This window comes from Oncorhynchus kisutch, unplaced genomic scaffold, assembly GCF_002021735.2.
Source record: "Oncorhynchus kisutch isolate 150728-3 unplaced genomic scaffold, Okis_V2 Okis02a-Okis13b_hom, whole genome shotgun sequence".
NCBI lineage: Eukaryota > Metazoa > Chordata > Actinopteri > Salmoniformes > Salmonidae > Oncorhynchus > Oncorhynchus kisutch.
The window spans coordinates 2351758-2374667 of NW_022261979.1; the positions used below are offsets into that span (position 1 = coordinate 2351758).

The window sequence follows — 22910 nt, forward strand, 5'->3', positions numbered from 1 at the left end:
AGAACACAGAGAATAGTATCATGCTGGCACTGACTAGAACACAGAGAATAGTATCATGCTGGCACTGACTAGAACACAGAGAATAGTATCATGCTGGTACTGACTAGAACACAGAGAATAGTATCATGCTGGTACTGACTAGAACACAGAGAATAGTATCATGCTGGCACTGACTAGAACACAGAGAATAGTATCATGCTGGCACTGACTAGAACAGGCCTCAGAAATCTAAGAAATCACATGATCTCAGGGAAAACCACAATTGCACTGACCAATGGGAGAATAGACTGTGATTGTGAAATGGAAGAATCCCTCTCCAAAGTTCCCCAGGTTTTGACCGCTTAAGCCAAACAGTTAAATAAACTGCTCTGTTTGTAACACCAGATTTAATCCTGTGAAGAGTATTTTGAATAATAATTTCCCAAAGATGACTTTCTTATTTTAGTTGTAATCCTTTTTTGCCCATCTTGAACCAACCAGTTGAAGAGAACTATACAACAGTTGTCTTTTCAATGAAGTTGTGCCAATTTCTTGATTATTGATGATTGACAGTAAGTGGCATCCTGCCTCAATCAGGCAGTGACTACAAATTACATAACGTTTGTCTCATAGGGAGAGGGGAAGGGAGGAGCATAAGAGATTGACATGGGGATTGAGAAAGAGAGAAAAGGGAGAGATCTATATAAACTAAGTGAATAAAACTTTGAAGATAGGGTCTGTGGACAGAGCAGGAGGAGAGACAGTGAACAAGAACCATGGGCTCTCCCGTCTGTCTTATGGTGCTCTTCATTTTGGCTGCTGAGTCTGTACATGGACAGGACAGGTAAATGTTTCAACAATATCTCCAGGAAACATTTCACCATGCAATATCAGTGCCTTCCTGTGTCCTGTATGTGCATGTAGCTTTAACTTCAACTGACTTGTACTTATGTTTTAGCATGGTCACATGCACTGTAAAAAAGGATTTAGGTGGTTAGTCAATTATACTTGAAAATAGAATTATTTTGACATAAAAAGCATAGTTGTCATCTTTACTTGAATATAATTAGTACATTACATTACTTGTTCAATCAACCTCACCCCCCAAAAAATAATGAATTCAGCATAAGATAAATGCAGCATCTACACAACAGTTTGTGTGTAAAAACAACTACAAGGAAAGTTGTGTTTAACTTACTCAATTATCATAGTATTTCCTTTCAACTAAAGAATTTTAAGTTCTTCCAACAACTTGTCATGTGGCTCTTTTTTAAAAACTTTACGATACTTTTACACAATGTTGTTTGCACGTTTGAAGAATGAAAAAATCCCATTTCTACGTTAGTATCAAACAGTTTGTTATGCTATGAGGTGTAATGGATCAAGATGAACGGATATCTAAACCGTAGGGCAAATTGACATTCAATGATGTGACCACCCATTCTCACTATTAGTTAGATCATGCGCCCAACTCTTGACAGAGGCAAATGCATAAATCTACAATGCTTGCAACCTTACCTCCAGTTAGTGCTAGTGGAATAAGCTCTGCTCTCAATAATTCCTGTTTCAGGGGATAAAGATGCCAAGCGATGAAAGACATATTTAACACAAACACTGTTTAACACAATCAATGAAAGTAAACAGAAAGATTAAATAGATCAAATGAAGTTGTCTCTTAGTCATTAGTTGTCGCTTAGTCACTAAGTTGTCTCTTAGTCATTAGTTGTCGCTTAGTCACTAAGTTGTCTCTTAGTCATTTTTATGCTGTGGACTTAATATATGAGTGTTTGTGAAACACTAAAATGTAAGTATATTATACCTAAAAATACCTCAAGTTGGAAATCCTCAAAAAGCTGATGGAAATAGTTGCCTACATTTTTTAAAGTGGAACTAGCACAATATGTTTTACAGTGCGAGACGTTTATATTAGTTGTATTCTAATCTAATGTTTCAACTCAGATTAATCTGAGTACTTCAATGCCTCTGAATGACTTGCACATTTAGCCTTTTGATACACTGGTGTTCGACAAACATAAAACATCTTTAGGAATGAATGTGACATTTACATTCTAGACTGTTTAAAGTATTAGGTGGTCGATACAGTCTTCTAAATGCTACCTTCTCTTGGCTCAGGTTCTTTATCTCAGCTCCCAATGTGTTCCATGTGGGGGTGAAGGAGCGTGTTTATGTCCAGCTGGGTAAAGCCCTCCTGAATAAACGTGTTACCCTCTACCTGGAGCATGAGGCAACTACACATCTGATGTCTCAAAAGAGCAGCACTGTGTGTACTGAGGAGGGACAGATCCAAACTGTGGAACTAGAGGTATGACTTAGTGAGACTTGCCTTGATGAAATGAATGACCATACAGACGATATCACAAACCAGAAAAAGGAGAGACACTAGGTCTTATTGGTTTCATTTCAATGTTTTTCCCACCTTGCAGGTAGAAAGGGACAAGCTGCCCACCTTTGTGGATATTCCCAATCTTCTGCTGGTGGCTGAGATGGATGGGGTGACAGACAGAAAGATGGTGAGGGTCCTAGTCTCCCAACACAGAGGCTACATCTTCATTCAGACTGACCAGCCTATCTACAACCCTACACAGCAAGGTACATCTACAGTCTACATAAAATAGAACCACATCTTAAAGGGATACTTGGGATTTTGGCAATGAGGCCCCCTTATCTACTTCCCCCAGAGTCAGATGAACTGGTGGGTATCATTTTTATGTGTCTGTGTCCAGTATGAAGCAAGTTAGAGGTAGTTTCACGAGCCAATGCTAACTAGCGTATCTGTTAAGACACCTATAGACATCTGACTCTGGGGAAGTAGATAAAGGACCTCACTGCCAAAATCCCCAAGTACAACTTTAATATTGGTCAAAGGTTTACAATTAAGATATTATATTAGGATTTTATTTTTACCAGTGAGATACAGGATATTTACCCTCAACCACTCAATGAAGCCCCATGATGCCGTTTTTCAGATCTCTATTTTTGTGAGTACAAACTTGACATTTTTGACCACATTCCGTTGTTACATTTAATTTGCTGAAGTGTTGAAATGTTTATCATTGTGGTGGAGATCTCTGATGCCAAAAAGCTTTTTTTGATGTTTGAAAGAGTTGTGAAATAGTAACTGATTTGTATTATAACTGATTTGTATCTCCTTGGTAGAATGCGGAGGGCAACCGGATAATGAAGACTCTTAAGAGAGCTACGGATGGAATATTCACCAATATCCCTTTTAATATCCCTGATGTCTCAGAGTACAGTCGTATATTATGTGCTATAGAAATTCCACAATTATTCAACATTAGCATCTATTAATTGACTGATATTGTGCAACTATCCTTATTTGATGAATTGATGACATGATTTACAATACATTATAATAAGACAACCTAATATCATACCTGGTGTGTTTTTATTATAGAATGGGTGTGTGGAGGATCGTGGCTCATTACCAAGGAGATGAAAAGAATGCTGTTACTCGAGAATTTCAAGTCAAGAAATTTGGTTCATATTTTCTCTTTTTATCTCCTTTGCTCAACTTACTCTCTATTTACCATTTGAATATTTCAAGTTTAAAGCCAATCTTTCTAAAAATATTTGACTGAAATTGTATTCATGCTATTATTTATACATTTTCTTCCACATGGAGAAAGGATAAGAGATGTTTTGTTGTTCTGAACATGTTTTGTTTCAGTGCTGCCGAGCTTTGAGGTGACCGTCATACCTAAGCAAAGCTACTTTCTATTGAACACTGAACAGTTCACCTTCACAATTTTAGCCAAGTAAGATTTAATCCTGATATCAACTGTTTCCCTCTACAACATCTAGCTCCTTACAAAGTGATGAAAATAAAATGTCAAATCAAATTGTATTTGCCACTTGCGCCGAATACAACAGGTGTAGTAGACCTTACAGGGAAATGCTGAATACATCAGGTGTAGTAGACCTTACAGGGAAATGCTGAATACAACAGGTGTAGTAGACCTTACAGTGAAATGCTGAATACAACAGGTGTAGTAGACCTTACAGTGAAATGCTGAATACAACAGGTGTAGTAGACCTTACAGTAAAATGCTGAATACAACAGGTGTAGTAGACCTTACAGGGAAATGCTGAATACAACAGGTGTAGTAGACCTTACAGTGAAATGCTGAATATATCAGGTGTAGTAGACCTTACAGTGAAATGCTGAATACATCAGGTGTAGTAGACCTTACAGGGAAATGCTGAATACAACAGGTGTAGTAGACCTTACAGGGAAATGCTGAATACAACAGGTGTAGTAGACCTTACAGTGAAATGCTGAATACAACAGGTGTAGTAGACCTTACAGTGAAATGCTGAATACATCAGGTGTAGTAGACCTTACAGTGAAATGCTGAATACATCAGGTGTAGTAGACCTTACAGTGAAATGCTGAATACATCAGGTGTAGTAGACCTTACAGTGAAATGCTTACTTACAAGCCCTTAACCAACAATGCAGTTTTAAGAAAATACCAACAAAAAAAGTAAGAGATAAGTAAGAATAACAAATCATTGAAGAGCAGCAGTAAATAACAATACGGTGCTATATACAGGGGGTAAAGGTACAGAGTCAATGTGTGGGGGCACCTGTGTCAAGGTAATTGAGGTAATATGTACATATAGGTAGAGTTATTAAAGTGTCTATGCATAGATAATAACAGAGTAGCAGCAGTGTAGAAGGAGGGGTGGCGGGGTCTGGGTAGCCATTCAGGGTAGCCATTTGATTAAATATTCAGGAGTCTTATGGCTTGGGGGTAGAAGCTGTTTAGAAGCCCTTTGGACATAGACTTTGTGCTCCGGTACCGTTTGCCGTGTGGTAGCAGAGAGAACAGTCTATGACTAGGGAATCTCTAGTCTTTGGGCATTTTTAGGGCCTTCCTCTGACACCGTCTGGTATAGAGGTCCTGGATGGCAAAATGCTTGGCACCGGTGATGTACTGGGCCGTACGCACTACCCTCTGTAGTGCCCTGCAGTCGGAGGCCGAGCAGTTGCCATACCATGCAGTGATGCAACCCATCAGGATGCTCTCGATGGTGCAGCTGTAAAACATTTTGAGGATTTGAGGACCCATGCCAAATCTTTTCAGTCTCCTGAGGGTGATTAGGTTTTGTTGTGCCCTGTTCACGACTGTCTTGGTGTGCTTGGACCATGTTAGATTGTTGGTGATTTGGACGTCAAGAGGCTCTCAAGCTGCTCCACTACAGCCCCGTCGATGAGAATGGGGGCGTGCTCGGTCCTCCTTTTCCTGTGGTCCACAATCATCTCCTTTGTCTTGATGACGTTGAGGGAGAGGTTACTGTCCTTGCACCACACGGCCAGGTCTCTGACCTCCTCCCTATAGGCTGTATCATCGTTGTCTGTGATCAGGCCTAATACTGTTGTGTCATCAGCCAACTTAATGATGGTGTTGGAGTCGTGCCTGGCCGTGCAGTCATGAGTGAACAGGGAGTACAGGAGGGGACTGAGCACGCAAATGTAACTTTAGTTCGGGCTATGTGGTTCTCATTGAGACATTCACCCAAGTACAAGTCCTCTAAATGTTTATCAAATCTATGAATATGTTATAGAACTCTCTCAGTTGGTCTGACCTCACTGTATTTCTCCCTCAGGTACTCCTATGGGGAGAGTATAAAGGGAGCTTTCCACTGCCGGTTTGGACTGAAGGAGAAAATACAGGGGCCAGATGGTGAAAAAGACAGGATTGTCTTCATCAGAGGATTGGAGCTGACTGGATCGGTGAGAGGATAAATGTGTCATATTTCAATCAAAATATCTGTACTCTTCGATCAGAGAAGAAGACTCACAAAGACTAAAGCTCTGGGAGCTCTGAAGGACAACTGACGTGGCGGCCAACCTATTTCTACATAAAGTTACAACATTTTGGTTTAAGCAAAGCTTGAGTTATGGTTTGACCAAAAACCTGTCGCTTGCCTTTTTCTCTCAGATACAAGATGGAGAGGGGTCGGCGGTTCTCCAGGAATCCAAGCTCCGAGAGCAACTCAAATCCAACCTCAACACCACCCTCTCAGACGTGGTCCAGAGCGAAGCACAGCTTTACATGGCCGTGTCTGTCACTGACATCATCAGTAAGGCATCAGTCGTTGTTCTTAGTTTGAACAAAAAGAGACTTTTGAAATGTGGTACAGTCATACAGTAGGTACAAGACAACTAAACCATATTGGTACTGACTTTATCCCTTCACCAGGTGGTGAGCTACAGGAAGCAGAGGTGTCTCTTCCTGTTGTTTCCCAGCGTTACACTGTAGACCTGTCCCGTACCCGCTCTCACTACATCCCTGGAGTTCCTCTCAGTGTAGTGGTAAGCCTCCATTTGGATGACAGAGATACGTTGGATTGAACAATGTCTATCTGTGAAATGATAAACTGTATATTGTTTTGTCCGGTGATCTGTTAGGTGGTGGTCCGTCTCCCAAATGGTTCCCCAGCTGTTGGAGAGCCAGTGAGAATGCATCTGCCAGAACTCCAGGGTGGAGACCAAACTGTAAAGACTAACCAGCAGGGCGCAGTGTGGCACGATTTTAACCTTCCCAATCTTGATCATGACATTACTGTGGAGGTAAGTATAACAAAATAGTCCAAATAAAACTGTAGCTTCTAGCAGTAGCTTCAAGCAATACAGCAATAGGCTGTGAACTAAACACTGAAGGAATCATATGAAACTAAAGACTTTGGATTGGTTCTCTCTTCTTTTATCCCTTGTTTTCCCCTCTCTGTTTCCATCAGGTGACTGTAGATGACCAGAAAATGACCAAAGACGTCAATCGTACATCGTCTCCTGGCAACACCTATCTGAGCGTGAGCGTGAGCCAAACGATTCTGACGCTGGGTCAAACCCTTTCCGTTGTATTCAAAGTCTTCAATGGGCCACCAGAGGATGGTTTTATTTACTACATGGTGAGAGATATATGCCCAATGTATGACCATATTAGAGACACATATTTCCCTCAGATTACACAGATCCACAAAAAAAACACGATTTTTATAAACTCTCATATCTACTGGGTGAAATACCACAGTGTGCATCACAGCAGCAAACTTTGTGACCTGTTGCCACAAGTAAAGATCAACCAGTGAAGAACAAACACCATTGTAAATACAACCCATATTTATGCTTATTTATTTTCCCTTTTGTACTTTAACCATTTGTACATCATTATAACACTGTATATGTACATAATATGACATTTGAAATGTCTTTATTCTTTTGGAAGTTCTGTGAGTGTAATGTTTACTGTTCATTTTATTGTTTATTTCACTTTGTATATTAACTACTTCACTTGCTTTGGCAACATTAACATATGTTTCTCATGCCAATAAAGCCCCTGGAATTGAATTTAATTGAAATCACAAGGAACAGGACATGGTGGAAAAGTTCTATAACTGAAAAACAATCACTTCTCTGTTTTTAATCGTCAGGTTTTGAGCCGTGGAGTGATAACAAAACAGGGTTCTGTCAAATCAGGGGACTTAACAAAGGTTCAGCTTCCAATCACGCCTGATATGACCCCCTCCTTCCGTCTGATTGGCTACTACTATGATCAGAAAGGTGACATCATTACTGACTCTGTGTGGGTAGACGTCGACGATGCTTGTGAGGGGACAGTGAAGGTGAGTGAACAGTGACTGGAGTAGATCAGCATCAGCATTGACCGAGAGAGTTCTGGAGAATCAGACAGCAATGTGGCCAAAGTCTGTTAGAAACACAAAACAAAGAAAGAGAAATAAAGGGTTTCATCGATGCTGACTGTTAATAAGTTACAATTCAGTTCAGAGTCATTTACTAATGATACGTATTTGGTGTTATCATCCTAATCTTTTCCTATGTATATTTATATGCTCTAGGTATATGTATATTAATATGCTCTAGGTATATGTATATTTATATGCTCTAGGTATATGTATATTAATATGCTCTAGGTATATGTATATTAATATGCTCTAGGTATATGTATATTAATATGCTCTAGGTATATGTATATTTATATGCTCTAGGTATATGTATATTTATATGCTCTAGGTATATGTATATTAATATGCTCTAGGTATATGTATATTAATATGCTCTAGGTATATGTATATTTATATGCTCTAGGTATATGTATATTAATATGCTCTAGGTATATGTATATTAATATGCTCTAGGTATATGTATATTAATATGCTCTAGGTATATGTATATTAATATGCTCTAGGTATATGTATATTAATATGCTCTAGGTATATGTATATTTATATGCTCTAGGTATATGTATATTTATATGCTCTAGGTATATGTATATTTATATGCTCTAGGTATATGTATATTTATATGCTCTAGGTATATGTATATTAATATGCTCTAGGTATATGTATATTTATATGCTCTAGGTATATGTATATTTATATGCTCTAGGTATATGTATATTTATATGCTCTAGGTATATGTATATTTATATGCTCTAGGTATATGTATATTAATATGCTCTAGGTATATGTATATTTAAATGCTCTAGGTAAAGTCAAAAGATGAATATCTACCTGGAAACACGGCGAAGCTGGAGATAGACTTAAATGGTCAGAGGGCCAAAGTTGCCTTGCTGGCTGTGGACAAGGCTATTTATGCTCTCAATGCCCACAACAAACTCACCCCCAAACAGGCAAGCTACTATTATTTTAATATTATTATTTTATTTGTTGGGTGGGGCCACATCAGCTTTAATATTGCAGAAATATTGTAGCTTCCATCAATGTAATTGTCTGCATAATTTCTAATCCCCTTATATATATTTTGAATATACAGTACCAGTCAGAAGTTTTAGAATACCTACTCATTCAAGGGTGTTCTTTATTTTTGCTATATTCAAATTATAGAATAAAGGTGAGACATCAAAACTATGAAAAAAACACATATGGAATCATATAGCAACCAAAAAAGTGTTAAACAAATTTTAGATTCTTCAAAGTAACCACCCTTTGCCTTTATGACAGCTTTGCACACTCTTAGCATTGTCTCAACCAGCTTCATGAGGAATGCTTTTCCAACAGTCTTGAAGGAGTTCCCACATATGCTGGGCACTTGTTGGCTGTTTTTCCTTCACTCTGCTGTCCAACTCATCCCAAACCATCTCAATTGGGTTGAGGTTGGGTTATTGTGGAGGCCAGGTCATCTGATGCGCTCCATCACAAATAGCCCTTACACAGCCTGGAGGTGTGTTTTGGGCCATTGTCCTGTTGAAAAACAAATGATAGTCCCACTAACCGCAAACCAGATGGGATGGCGTATCTTTGAAGAATGCTGTGGTAGCCATGCTGGTTAAGTATGCATTGAATTTTAAATAAATCATCAACAGTGTCACTAGCAAAGCACCCCCACCCCATCACACCTCCTCCATGCTTCACGGTGGGAACCACACTTGCGGAGATCATCCGTTCACCTACTCTGCGTCTCACAAAAACACGGTGGTTGGAACCAAAAATCTCAACTTTGGACTCATCAAACCAAAAGACAGATTTCCATCTGGTCTAATGTCCATTGCTCGTGTTTCTTTCCCCAAGCAAGTCTCTTCTTCTTGTTGGTGTCCTTTAGTAATGGTTTCTTTGCAGCAATTTGACCATGAAGGCCTGATCTCCTCTGAACAGTTGCTGTTTAGATGTCTGTTACTTGAACTCTGCAAAGCATTTATTTGGGCTGCAGTCTGAGGCTGGTAACTTATCCTCTGCAGCAGAGGTAACTCTGGGTCTTCCTTTCCTGTGGCGGTCCTCATGAGAGCCAGTTTCATCATAGCACTTGATGGTTTTTGTGACTGCACTTGAAGAAACTTTCAAAGTTCTTAAGATTTTGACTGACCTTCATGTCTTAAAGTAATGATGGACTGTCGTTTCTCTTGGTTTATTTGAACTATTCTTGCCATAATATGGACTTAGTCTTGACTATCTTCTGTATACCACCCCTACCTTGTCACAACACAACTAATTGGCTCTAACGCATTAAGAAGGAAAGAAATTCCAGAAATTAACTTTTAACAAGGCACACCTGTTAATTGAAATACATTCCCAAATCAAATCAACTGTTATTTGTCACATACACATGGTTAGCAGATGTTAATGCGAGTGTAGCGAAATGCTTGTGCTTCTAATTCCGACAATGCAGTAATAACCAACAAGTAATCTAACTAACAATTCCAAAACTACTGTCTTATACACACAAGTGTAAGGGGATAAAGAATATGTACATAAAGATATATGAATGAGTGATGGTACAGAGCGGCATAGGCAAGATGCAGTAGATGGTATCGAGTACAGTATATACATATGAGATGAGTATGTAAACAAAGTGGCATAGTTAAAGTGGCTAGTGATACATGTATTACATAAAGATGCAGTAGATGATATAGAGTACAGTATATACGTATACATATGAGATGAATGAGATGAGATGAATAATATAGGTAATCCAGGTGACTACCTCATGAAACTGGTTGAGAAAATGCCAAGAGTGTGCAAAGCTGTCATCAAGTCAAAGGGTGGCTACTTTGAAGAATATAAAATATGAAATATAGAAAAGAAAAACCCTTGAATGAGTAGGTGTGTCCAACCTTTTGACTGGTACTGTATATGCACATATACAAGCTACTATTTACTAAAGAATAATTATACATATTGTCTCCTCAACATTATTTCCTCTAAAACTCACTCCTTATAATGTACAGGTATAAATATATTCTATGCAATAAAGACCAAATGGCTCTTTTTGACTAATAGTGTGAATATTTTGTGTGCTGTTCACAGGTATTCTGGTCCATGCAGTCCTATGACCTCGGTTGCTCATACGGTGGCGGCTCAGATACGGCCTCTGTGTTGAATGACGCTGGCTTGTCATTCATCTCCAACTCTCATGTGCTATCTAGGATGAGGAAGGGTATGACGAAAGTAGTGTGATTAAACAAAACATCTGTCTAGTGTCGACACTACTTCTTCTTTGGTCCATAGTTTCTGAATGATGTTCTCTGGGATTGGGTTAAAACCCCTTTAGGAGGTAGACAACTTAACATTTCACAGACATGGATCCACTAAACTAGACATGACATTGGCTGCGACTTAAATCCCAACCTTCAACATAAAGGAAAAAAAATTGAAAACAAACACCAACTCAGACGTACATTTCAACAAAGCATTAATGACATCATAGTTGCTCAAAACCTACATGTTCCCACAATATGTTGTTTTATGTTGATGTTTTGATTTGATGGTCTTCACCCTATTGTATGTGTGTTTGTCTTAGGGTTTAACTGTGAGTCAGGCTTCAGACGACAGAGGCGTTCCCTGGACCTCCAGGAGCAGATGGTGTCCATAAGTATTACAACGTTACTTTACTATTGACTGTCACTAACTGCTGCCTGAGGTGGTGGGAGAGTCTGTTCATCAGTCCTGGCAGGTACGAACTAAAACCTTTTGTCACTACCTCACCATCTCCAACTCCCAGAATCCAGTTACTCAGACGCCAAGCTGCAGGAGTGTTGTTCTCATGGCTTGTCCCAGATCCCCATGCTGAGGACGTGTCAGCAGAGAGCCGAGAGAGTGGCACGAGCCAATAAGGACCATGTCTGTGTCAAGGCCTTCCTGGACTGCTGTATAGAGGGAGAGAAGTTGAGGGAGAAGAAGAAACGAGACGACGCCCAGAGAGGACATGGCAGGAGTGAGGATGACTTGATTGTTGGGGATATTACCATTCTAACATGTATAACATGGTAACAAAATGATAACAGACACTATCCTTTAGACAGACATGTCTGACTTGTTATAACTTAAAAGGATTGGATGAGAATACGATCTTAAAAGGTTATATTATTGTGACACCTTTAGTCTACACTCTCTCTTCTCAGCTGCGAGTGCCACAGACATCGAAGACTTCTTTGACACAACCAATCAGCAAATACGCAGAAGTTTCCCCCCAAGCTTTGCATTCACAGTGGTCGATATAAACGGCAAAGGAAGGTGAGAAATGGACATTTAGACACACAGTATATCGGCGCCATGTGTCTGAAACACTATTGTAATTTGTCTCTCTCTCTGTCTCCCTTAGTCATACTATGGCTCTGCCTGATTCCATCACCACCTGGGAGATACAGGCTGTCAGCTTGTCTGCTTCTCATGGTAACATCCTCCTCCTCTATTGGTTCATATTCCTGTACCTAGACAGTAAGGAACATGTGGTGTCATTCTGGAGAGTAATGGACCTGTCTGTGTGTGTCCCTCCTGCAGGCATCTGTGTGGCAGAACCACATGAGTTCCGTGTGTTTAAGAAGGTTTTTGTCTCTCTGAGGCTGCCGTACTCAGTCAAAAGATTTGAGCAAATGTCTATTGCTCCTGTTGTCTACAACTATTGGGACCAGGCTGCACAGGTAGAGTTGAATCACTTTCTGTAGTACTACAGTTGAACACTTCAGAAGCGTATACAGAAAGATGACATGCCATACAGCTGATGGAGCACTTCCTCCTTCTCAGATTGCACTCCACATGGAGAGAAATGACAAGCTCTGTTCACCAGGCTCCAGTTCCATCAAAACCTATGTCAACATCACCGTGGAGGCCCACTCCTCCAAAGCCGTCACATTCTCTGCAGTACCCATGGAAACCGGCCCCATACCCATCAAAATACGTCTTTATGACATAGAGAATGAGGACGGCAGTGATGCTATTGAAAAGATTCTGAATGTTAGAGTAAGTATACAAAAAATATCGGGGAAAATTACTACTACAAAAAATTGAACTGAAGATCCATTAATGTAAAGCTACTGCATTTACTTAAAATAATAGTTTCTCATATTTTAGACGGAGGGAATAGAGAAGAGAGTGGAGGAATCTCATTTTGTTGACCTGAATGGCAATATTGGTGAGATTGCTAACAGAATATGTATGATGACAGCATTTTATTCACGTAATAGTTTATGGCATAAAAAGCACCAACCAGCTTCTCTCATTCTCTGTTGTCAGGGAAGAGTCGCCAATCTTTCACGATTGATGGAAAGTTACCAGACAACACAGTCCCTGGCTCCAGCACCAATATCTTCGTCAAGATGGAAGGTCTGACTCATTTTACCCTCCAATCATTTCTCTTCACAACATTATTGTCAGTTTAATATCCAATCTCGTCCATTCCCCAGGGGAGCTGTTTGGCAAGTCCACTTCCACGACCCTGCTCTCTCACGATGGGGTTAGAAGCTTGCTCAAAGCCCCTGATGGATGTGCAGAGCAGACTATGAAACGTATGGCCCCCACAGCCCTGGCCCTCCGCTATCTGGACCTTAGCCAGCGCTGGTATGAGCTGCCCGCTGGCACCAGAGACACGGCCCTCCAGTTCACAGAGCAAGGTGTGGGAGAACTGTAATGAAGATGTTTTATTTTAATTTATAGTAAGAAACACAAAATACAATATCTCTCTCTCTCTCTCTCTCTCTGTCAGGCTATATGAGAATTTTGACGTTTAAAAAGGGTGATGGATCGTATGGAGCTTGGACGGACCATCCCACCAGTTACTGGTCAGTACATCTCTCTTTACGTTGCTTGTTTTTGTGGTGCTGTAGTTTTCTGTCTGTCTGGAATAAAAGCCTGTAAACACTGCAACTCTCCAGGACTGGAGCTGGCCGATCCTATCACAGTGTTTGTTATCCTTCCTCTCTAGGCTGACGGGCCTTGTTGTCAAAGTGATGTCTCTGGTGGCAGAACGTCAGAATGCAGGCGGTGGAGAGAAGGGGAGATGGGCACAGGGTGTGTCTGAGCAGCATATCATTGATTCAGTCAGATACCTCCTGGTTAAACAGAAGGGGGATGGATCATTCTCGGACCCTAACCCAGTCATACACCGGGAAATGCAGGTAAAGGATTATTCAAAAATTTAACATGAAGATCACTTTATTGGGCAGTTTCACACAAGGTCCAACCGAAATTTGACTTCCGCTTTTAACCCAACTCCTCCGAAAGACACACATAACATAGACAGGTTTTGGAGAGGTGTGGGAGGCTTCCACACTGGACGCCTGGGGAGCTGTTGTTGCGTGGGGGTTAAGTGCCTTGCTTAAAAGCACAACAGCAGGCAAAGGCATCTAGGATTTCATTCCAGCAACCCTCTGGTTGCCAACTCAGTCAGACGCAGGACTCGAACTGGCAACCCTCCTGTATTTTCTCTTTATCTGTTGAGTTGAGTTGTCTCTTTTTCTCTCTAGGGAGGCATTGGAGGGATAGAGGGAGATGTCTCCATGACTGCTTTCATAACTGTGGCTCTAAATTGCTCCCTCCCTTTCCTGACAGACAACAAGGAGCGTAGCGATACGGTAAGATAGGTGGACATATTTCCTTATTAACTCACAAATGTTTAGTATAGCGTACTTTTTCATTGTGTTACCAATTAACCGACTTCAACCGAATCATCCGTCTAAATCAGCCGTCTCTATCCTGGAGAAGAAGAAAAACAGAGACATCAAATGCTCCTATTTTTAACCAGAATGGCTGCTCTGTGTTTGTGTTTGTGTTTGTGTAGAAAGCCATTATCTCCAAAGCCACCGACTACCTGCTCTCACGTGTTGAGGGGCTACAGAGGCCCTACGCTGTGGCCATAACAGCCTACTGTCTGTCAGTCTGTCTGTCTGACCGGACACAGGCTGAGCCTGCCTGGGAAAAACTCAAAGGACTGGCAACTGAAGGTATTGTCCTATTACACTCCTGTTATAGGTCAGAATGGTGTGGGCTGATGGGGGATTGCTGCTGACACTGATATTCTTTGACTGCTCTTGACAGGGAAAGACCATTGCCGTGGGTGGTATGCTAACGCTGGCATGGTGAATGAGGAAAAGAAACATTATGTACCGACGACAGAGGCCATAACCGTAGAGACTACAGCCTATGCCCTGTTAACTGCAGTGGCTCATAAGGACGCAGAGTGGGCAGACTCTGCAGCCTGCTGGCTGACTTCACAGGAGAACTATGGAGGAGGTTTCAAGTCCACACAGGTGAGATATACTGTACTGATGGAGGAGACTTCAAGTCCTCACAGGTGAGATATACTGTATTGATGGAGGAGACGTCAAGTCCTCACAGGTGAGATATACTGTATTGATGGAGGAGACTTCAAGTCCTCACAGGTGAGATATACTGTATTGATGGAGGAGACGTCAAGTCCTCACAGGTGAGATATACTGTACTGATGGAGGAGACTTCAAGTCCTCACAGGTGAGATATACTGTATTGATGGAGGAGACTTCAAGTCCTCACAGGTGAGATATACTGTATTGATGGAGGAGACTTCAAGTCCTCACAGGTGAGATATACTGTACTGATGGAGGAGACTTCAAGTCCTCACAGGTGAGATATACTGTACTGATGGAGGAGACTTCAAGTCCTCACAGGTGAGATATACTGTATTGATGGAGGAGACTTCAAGTCATCACAGGTGAGATATACTGTATTGATGGAGAGCCAAACAATGCCAAAACATGATGTGGCTGCTTCATTGCCTCCTAGTGCATGTAGTTTCCTTGTTCCTAGTTAGCATGTTTTGCTAATTTTCCGCCTTCATATTCAGTCCAACAATACTGATATTCTACTGATACAGTGACCCAAGGGTGATAGTCCCACTCATTGAGAGTCGATGGTGATTTTACATTCTACACCATTTGGTAGAAATAACATGCTAAATGTCTACCTTCAATTTGTATCCAGTCTAAGCATTCATCTTAATGTCTTTAGGATACTATAGTGGCTTTGGAGGCTCTCTCTGAGTATGCACTGAGCAGGCCCCAACCTCCCATCACAGAAGTGGAGGTACAGTTCACTATTCCAGGGAAGAGCGACATTCAGAAGCTGTCATTGGACAACAAGGGGGATAAAGTAGAAACGGAGCTGAAGGTATACCCACTCCAACACACACACACACACACACACACACACACACACACACACACACACACACACACACACACACACACACACACACACACACACACACACACACACACACACACACACATACACACACACACACACACACACACACGTAACTCTCTCTCTGTCTCTACTTGGCCAGAGACTGATTGGTAATCCTATCATTAACGTAGCCCTAACGGGACAGGGAAAAGCCAAGATGAAGGTGAGCGTCTTTCTCATCAAATAATATTTATTGATGTTCATTCAAACAGGTAACATATTGATCTGTCTGGCAGGTTACGAAAGCTTACCATCTACTGGACACCTCAGACGACTGTAACCTTCTGTCAATCACAGTCAAAGTAGAGGGGAAAGTAGAGTACACTGGTGAGCGGACAGCACTACTCTGACTCAGTGCTCCTTTTACTACAGGTTAGGATGTGTGTGACTGAGTTCCACGAGTACACTATGATAACACTTTGTTTCATCAGCCCAGATTGTTGAAGACTACAACGACTATGAGGGTGACTATGGAGACGGAGAGAAAAGGGAGGAAGAGGATGTCCCCCGATCAGCGATTGAGTGGTTTGACGCTCGCAGCAGACACAGAAGAGATACTCAGCAAAGCCGGAATTCTGAAAACGATGTTGAATACGAAGTCTGTGTGAGGTATGTTAAACAGAGAGGTCTGTGTGAGGTCAGTTAAACAGAGAGGTCTGTGTGAGGTCAGTTAAACAGAGAGGTCTGTGTGAGGTCAGTTAAACAAAGAGGTCTGTGTGAGGTCAGTTAAACAGAGAGGTCTGTGTGAGGTCAGTTAAACAGAGAGGTCTGTGTGAGGTCAGTTAAACAGAGAGATCTGTGTGAGGTCAGTTAAACAGAGAGGTCTGTGTGAGGTCAGTTAAACAGAGAGGTCTGTGTGAGGTCAGTTAAACAGAGAGGTCTGTGTGAGGTCAGTTAAACAGAGAGGTCTGTGTGAGGTCAGTTAAACAGAGAGGTCTGTGTGAGGTCAGTTAAACAGAGAGGTCTGTGTGAGATCAGTTAAACAGAGAGGTCTGTGTGAGATCAGTTAAACAGAGATCTGTGTGAGATCAGTTAAACAGAGGTCTGTGTGAGATCAGTTAAACAGAGAGGTCTGTGTGAGATCAGTTAAACAGAGGTCTGTGTGAGGTCAGTTAAACAGAGAGGTCTGTGTGAGATCAGTTAAACAGAGAGGTGTGTGTGAGGTCAGTTAAACAGAGGTCTGTGTGAGGTCAGTTAAACAGAGAGGTCTGTGTGAGGTCAGTTAAACAGAGAGATCTGTGTGAGGTCAGTTAAACAGAGAGCTCTGTGTGAGGTCAGTTAAACAGAGAGGGACTGATTCTGTCATGAATATACAAATAACAGAAGATTTGTGACTGGGAGGAATATTTTGTGACGGCCTAGGCGATAGGGCAGTGGTTTTTCAGTAAGCTAACTAACTTATATTCTTTAGTCATAGTCTGACCAGGAATCTCACAGGAATGTCCATAGCCGACATCACACTGCTCAGTGGCTTTGAGGCACAGACAGACGACCTGGACAAGGTGAGTGTTCATCATCATATAGAGTCTATATAAACACGTTACCAACCCCCTCCCTTTACTTTTCTTTAGTAACCAATGTTCTGCCAGTCTCTCCCCTGATCTTCCCCTCTCCCTTCCCCCTTTTCATCCCCTGATCTTCCTCTCTCCCTTCCCCCTTTTCATCCCTCCATCATTCCTTCCTCTCTCCCTTCCCCCTTTTCATCCCTCCATCATTCCTTCCTCTCTCGCTTCCCCCTTTTCATCCCTCCATCATTCCTTCCTCTCTCCCTTCCCCCTTATCCCCTGATCTTCCTCTCTCCTCTCCCCCTTTTCATCCCTCCATCATTCCTTCCTCTCTCCCTTCCCCCTTTTCATCCCCTTATCTTCCTCTCTCCCTTCCCCCTTTTCATCCCTCCATCATTCCTTCCTCTCTCCCTTCCCCCTTTTCATCCCCTGATCTTCCTCTATCCCTTCCCCCTTTTCATCCCTCCATCATTCCTTCCTCTCTCCTCTCCCCCTTTTCATCCCTCCATCATTCCTTCCTCTCTTCCGTCCCCCTTTTCATCCCCTGATCTTCCTCTCTCCCTTCCCCCTTTTCATCCCTCCATCATTCCTTCCTCTCTCCCTTCCCCCTTTTCATCCCCTGATCTTCCTCTCTCCCTTCCCCCTTTTCATCCCTCCATCATTCCTTCCTCTCTCCCTTCCCCCTTTTCATCCCCTGATCTTCCTCTCTCCCTTCCCCCTTTTCATCCCCTGATCTTCCTCTATCCCTTCCCCCTTTTCATCCCTCCATCATTCCTTCCTCTCTCCTCTCCCCCTTTTCATCCATCAATCATTCCTTCCTCTCTCCTTCCCCCTTTTCATCCCTCCATCATTCCTTCCTCTCTCCTCTCCCCCTTTTCATCCCTCGATCATTTCTTCCTCTCTCCCTTCCCCCTTTTCATCCCTCCATCATTCCTTCCTCTCTCCTTTCCCCCTTTTCATCCCTCGATCATTTCTTCCTCTCTCCCTTCCCCCTTTTCATCCCTCAATCATTCTTTCCTCTCTCCCTTCCCCCTTTTCATCCCTCCATCATTCCTTCCTCTCTCCCTTCCCCCTTTTCATCCCTCGATCATTCTTTCCTCCCTCCTTCCCCCTTTTCATCCCTCCATCATTCCTTCCTCTCTCCCTTCCCGCTTTTCATCCCTCAATCATTACTTCCTCTCTCCTTTCCCCTTTTCATCCCTCCATCATTCCTTCCTCTCTCCTTTCCCCTTTTTCATCCCTCGATTATTCCTTCCTCTCTCCTTCCCCCTTTTCATCCCTCGATCATTCCTTCCTCCCTTCCTCTTTCTCTAACTGTTGTCTCTCCACAGCTAAAGAACCCTGATGAACAATACATCTCTCACTACGAGGTCTCACATGGCAAAGTGCTGTTGTACTTTAATGAGGTGAGACTCACACAGACACGAATACACAAGCAACTCGGTGGAACAGTGTGAAATCGAAAATCCCAAAGGTGTTTTTTGTGTCTCTGTCCAGATTGAGGAAAGGGAGTGTGTAACGTTTAGGGCTGTGCAGACAGTAACTATAGGTCTACTGCAGCCTGCTCCGGCCACATTCTATGACTACTATGAACCAGGTATACAAGGCTTTCTTTTCACATTTATTCTCTACTTGTTTTTTTTTACCTTGACAGATGTTTTTGTATCTGTCAAATAGTCTTCTGAATATATTAGCCATCACTAAAAAATAATGCATAATTTAACTATCTCTCCCCATCTGCCACTGTCTCTCTCTCTCTCTCTCTTCCTCCCGGTCTGTCTGTCTTTGCTAACATACACCTCCCTCCCTCCCTTTCTCTCTCTCTCTCTCTCTCTCTCTCTCTCTCTCTCTATCCTCTCTCTCTCTCTCTCTCTCTCTCTCTCTCTCTCTCTCTCTCTCTCCTCTCTCCTCCCTCCCTCCCTCCCTCCCTCCCTCCCTCCCTCCCTCCCTCCCTCCCTCCCTCCCTCCCTCCCTCCCTCCCCTCCCCTCCCCTCTCTCTCTCTCTCTCTCTCTATCCTCTCTCCCTCCTCTCTCTCTCTCTCTTTCTCTCTATCCTCTCTCTCTCTCTCCCTCTCTCTCTCTCTCTCTCTCTCTCTCTCTCTCTCTATCCTCTCTCCCTCCTCTCTCTCTCTCTCTCTCTCTCTCTCTCTCTCTCTCTCTCTCTCTCTCTCTCTCTCTCTCTCTCTCTATCCTCTCTCCCTCCTCTCTCTCTCTCTCTCTCTATCCTCTCTCCCTCCTCTCCCTCTCTCTGTCCCTTCCTTCCTCCCCTCTCTTTCTCCTCTATCTCTCTTTCTCTCTCTCACACACACACACACACACACACACACACACACACACACACACACACACACACACACACACACACACACACACACACACACACACACACACACACACACACACACACACACACACACTATCACAGACAGAAAGTGTACTACTTTCTATGCTGCACCAAAAAGAAGCAAGATGGTTTCAACATTGTGTTCAGGGGATGTGTGCCAGTGTTCAGAGAGTAAGTTGTTATTTCTATCACTATCGCCAACATTATCTCAGTTACCCTATTGAAGTATTCTCTCACTGTTATGGCACCAGACCTGGGTTCTAATAGTGTGGAGAATTTGATTGAGCCTGCCTGTAGGGCCTTAAAGGTGGGATTTTACCATTTTGGGACTATCCCATTGGTTCTGGTTCCATTGGTTAGGGTCTGTATGACACTAAAGAAAGTCCCATTGGTTTTTTAGGGCCCTGCCACAAAGAGAAGGACACTTTTGGAACACTGAAGCTAGAGAAGAAAGATCGTTTTGAACATGCTTGCTATTCCCCCACTGTGGATTACGGTCAGTAGACAATTTAGCTATGAGTATGACAAAGGTCAATAATTTAACAGTTACAGTATGGGACAAATAAGGTGAAGCTAGTAATTCATTTTAAATCTGGTTGTTTTAGGTTTCATTGTCCAAGTCATCAGTATGTCTGTGAAGAGTAACTTTGAACTCTACACAACTAATGTGACTCAGGTACTCCGAGCCAGTAAGTGATAAAACCATTATTCCAATCCTGACTTGGATCTCTGTCTGTGACTAGAATGTTCATGAAGACGTAACCATAGATAGTACATGTACTTCTTTCTGCGGTCATGGTAACGATGGTAACTCTGTGCCCTCTTTCTGCCAGCCGGAGATGTGAAGCTGGAGGAGAGCAAAGTGCGAGTGTTCGCCAAGAGGCTCCAGTGTAAAGGACAGCTAGAGACAGGGAAGACATACCTCATCATGGGCAAAGATGGCTCCACCACCGACTCGAATGGCCAGTAAGTTCTGGCTATGATGTCATAAGACAACTGAAGGTGTTTTTACCACTAAGGTCTTACTCTGTGAGAACTGGACTTCCCTCACCATTTCTCTGTTTGATTTTAGGATGCAATACCTTTTGGAATCAAATACCTGGATTGAACAAGTGCCCAATAAGAAAAAGTGCCGAGGATCAAAGAACAGGCCTACATGCAAAAAATTTAAAGACTTTGTATCTGAGTACATGTTGAATGGCTGCACCCAGTAACTGGTTCACTGACACGTTAACATGCATACTCAACACATTATCTAGAAAATTATATGTTTTTATCGAGTCATGTAATTTAGTGTTTGTAACATCCACTTTCAATTCTTATCAAGATCAATAAAATGGCATTTTAACCACAACATGTAATTCAGTCCTTGACCAACTTTACCAACAATATGAAGGAAATGAGAAACATAAAACATCCATAATGTTTACAGGTTTATTTAATAATTGTGTTTAAGCACATGGCAATAAATACAAGGAACATACACTGACGATATTTTGTATTTTATTTAGTTTCACCTTTATTTAACCAGGTAGGCCAGTTGAGAGCAAGTTCTCAGTAAAACTGTGACTTGGCCAAGATAAAGCAAAGCAGTGCAACAAAAACAACAACACAGAGTTACACCTGGAATAAACAAACGTACAGTCAATAACACAATAGAAAATCTGTATACAGTGTGTGCAAATGAAGTAAGGAGGTAAGGCAATAAATCGGCCAAAAGTGGCGAAGTAATTACAATTTAGCAATTTACACTGGAGTGATATATGTGCAGATGAGGATGTGCAAGTAGAAATATTGGTGTGCAAAAGAGCAGAAAAACAAAAAACAAATATGGGGATGGGGTAGGTAGTTGGTTGGATGGGCTATTTACAGATGGGCTGTGTACAGCTGCAGTGTTCGGTAAGCTGCTCTGACAGCTGACGCTTAAAGTTAGTGAGAGAGATATAAGTCTCCAACTTCAGTGATTTTGCAATTCGTTTCCGTCAATAGCAGCAGAGAACTGGAAGGAAAGGCCGACAAAGTAGGTGCTGGCTTTGGGGATGACCAGTGAAATATACCTGCTGGAGCGCATGTCACGGGGGAGTGTTGCTATGGTGACCAGTGAGCTGAGATAAGGCGGAGCTTTACCTGCAAAGACTTATAGATGACCTGGAGCCAGTGGGTTTGGCAACGAATATGTAGCGAGGACCAGCCAACGAGAGCATACAGGTCGCAGTGGTGTGTAGTATATGGGGCTTTGGTGACAAAACGGATGGCACTGTGATAGACTACATCCAATTTGCTGAGTAGAGTGTTGGAGGCTATTTTGTAAATGACATCGCCGAAGTCAAGGATCGGTAGGATAGTCAGTTTTACGAGGGTATGTTTGGCAGCATGAGTGAAGGAGGCTTTGTTGCGAAATAGGAAGCCGATTCTAGATTTAACTTTGGATGGTAGATGCTTAATATGAGTCTGGAAGGAGAGTTTACAGTCTAACCAGACACCTAGGTATTTATAGGTGAGGGCAGTGATCGGTTGAAGAGCATGCATTTCGTTTTACTAGCATTTAAGAGCAGTTGAAGGCCACGGAAGGAGTGTTGTATGGCGTTGAAGCTCGTTTGGAGGTTTGTTAACACAGTGTCCAAAGAAGGGCCAGATGTATACAGAATGGTGTCGTCTGCGTAGATGTGGATCAAAGAATCACCCACAGCAAGAGTGACATCATTGATATATACAGAGAAATGAGTCGGCCCGAGAACTGAACCCTGTGCCTCCCCCATAGAGACTGCCAGAGGTCTGGACAACAGGCCCTCCCAATTTGACACACTGAACTCTATCTGAGAAGTAGTTAGTGAACCAGGTGAGGCAGTCATTAGAGAAACCAAGGCTGTTGAGTCTGCCGATAAGAATAAGGTGATTGACAGAGTCGAAAGCCTTGGCCAGGTTGATGAAGACGGCTGTACAGTACTGTCTTTTATCGATGGCGGTTATGATATCGTTTAGCACCTTGAGTGTGGCTGAGGTGCACCCATGTCCAGCTCGGAAACCAGATTGCATAGCGGAGAAGGTACGTGGGATTCGAAA

General features: G+C 42.3%; 1 protein-coding gene across 1 annotated transcript; it reads left to right on the plus strand.

The window, feature by feature from the left end:
• Nucleotides 1–708: 708 nt before the first annotated feature.
• LOC109885256 (complement C4-like) lies at nt 709–21336 on the plus strand. The gene is made up of 41 exons (XM_031811995.1): nt 709–823; nt 2113–2302; nt 2424–2589; nt 2908–2978; nt 3157–3248; nt 3416–3498; nt 3689–3776; nt 5631–5757; nt 5966–6107; nt 6227–6339; nt 6436–6597; nt 6765–6935; nt 7458–7649; nt 8534–8677; nt 10809–10938; nt 11302–11373; nt 11503–11715; nt 11903–12014; nt 12103–12173; nt 12282–12421; nt 12525–12740; nt 12852–12912; nt 13014–13103; nt 13184–13390; nt 13483–13558; nt 13702–13894; nt 14243–14350; nt 14557–14719; nt 14814–15025; nt 15762–15920; nt 16099–16161; nt 16235–16325; nt 16430–16607; nt 17410–17500; nt 18835–18909; nt 19001–19100; nt 19929–20018; nt 20248–20343; nt 20453–20536; nt 20681–20813; nt 20920–21336. The coding sequence occupies exons 1-41, from the start codon at nt 756–758 to the stop codon at nt 21059–21061; spliced, it is 5175 nt and encodes a 1724-aa protein (XP_031667855.1). The 5' UTR covers nt 709–755; the 3' UTR covers nt 21062–21336.
• The last annotated feature ends 1574 nt before the right edge of the window (nt 21337–22910 follow it).

Excerpts from the sequence above, each read along its gene's own strand:
- LOC109885256 (XM_031811995.1), top strand. The coding sequence starts at position 756 with ATGGGCTCTCCCGTCTGTCTTATGGTGCTCTTCATTTTGGCTGCTGAG. Across the intron at positions 2,303-2,423 it reads TCCAAACTGTGGAACTAGAG|GTAGAAAGGGACAAGCTGCC; the intron begins GTATGACTTAGT and ends CCCACCTTGCAG. Across the intron at positions 20,344-20,452 it reads TTCCCCCACTGTGGATTACG|GTTTCATTGTCCAAGTCATC; the intron begins GTCAGTAGACAA and ends TGGTTGTTTTAG.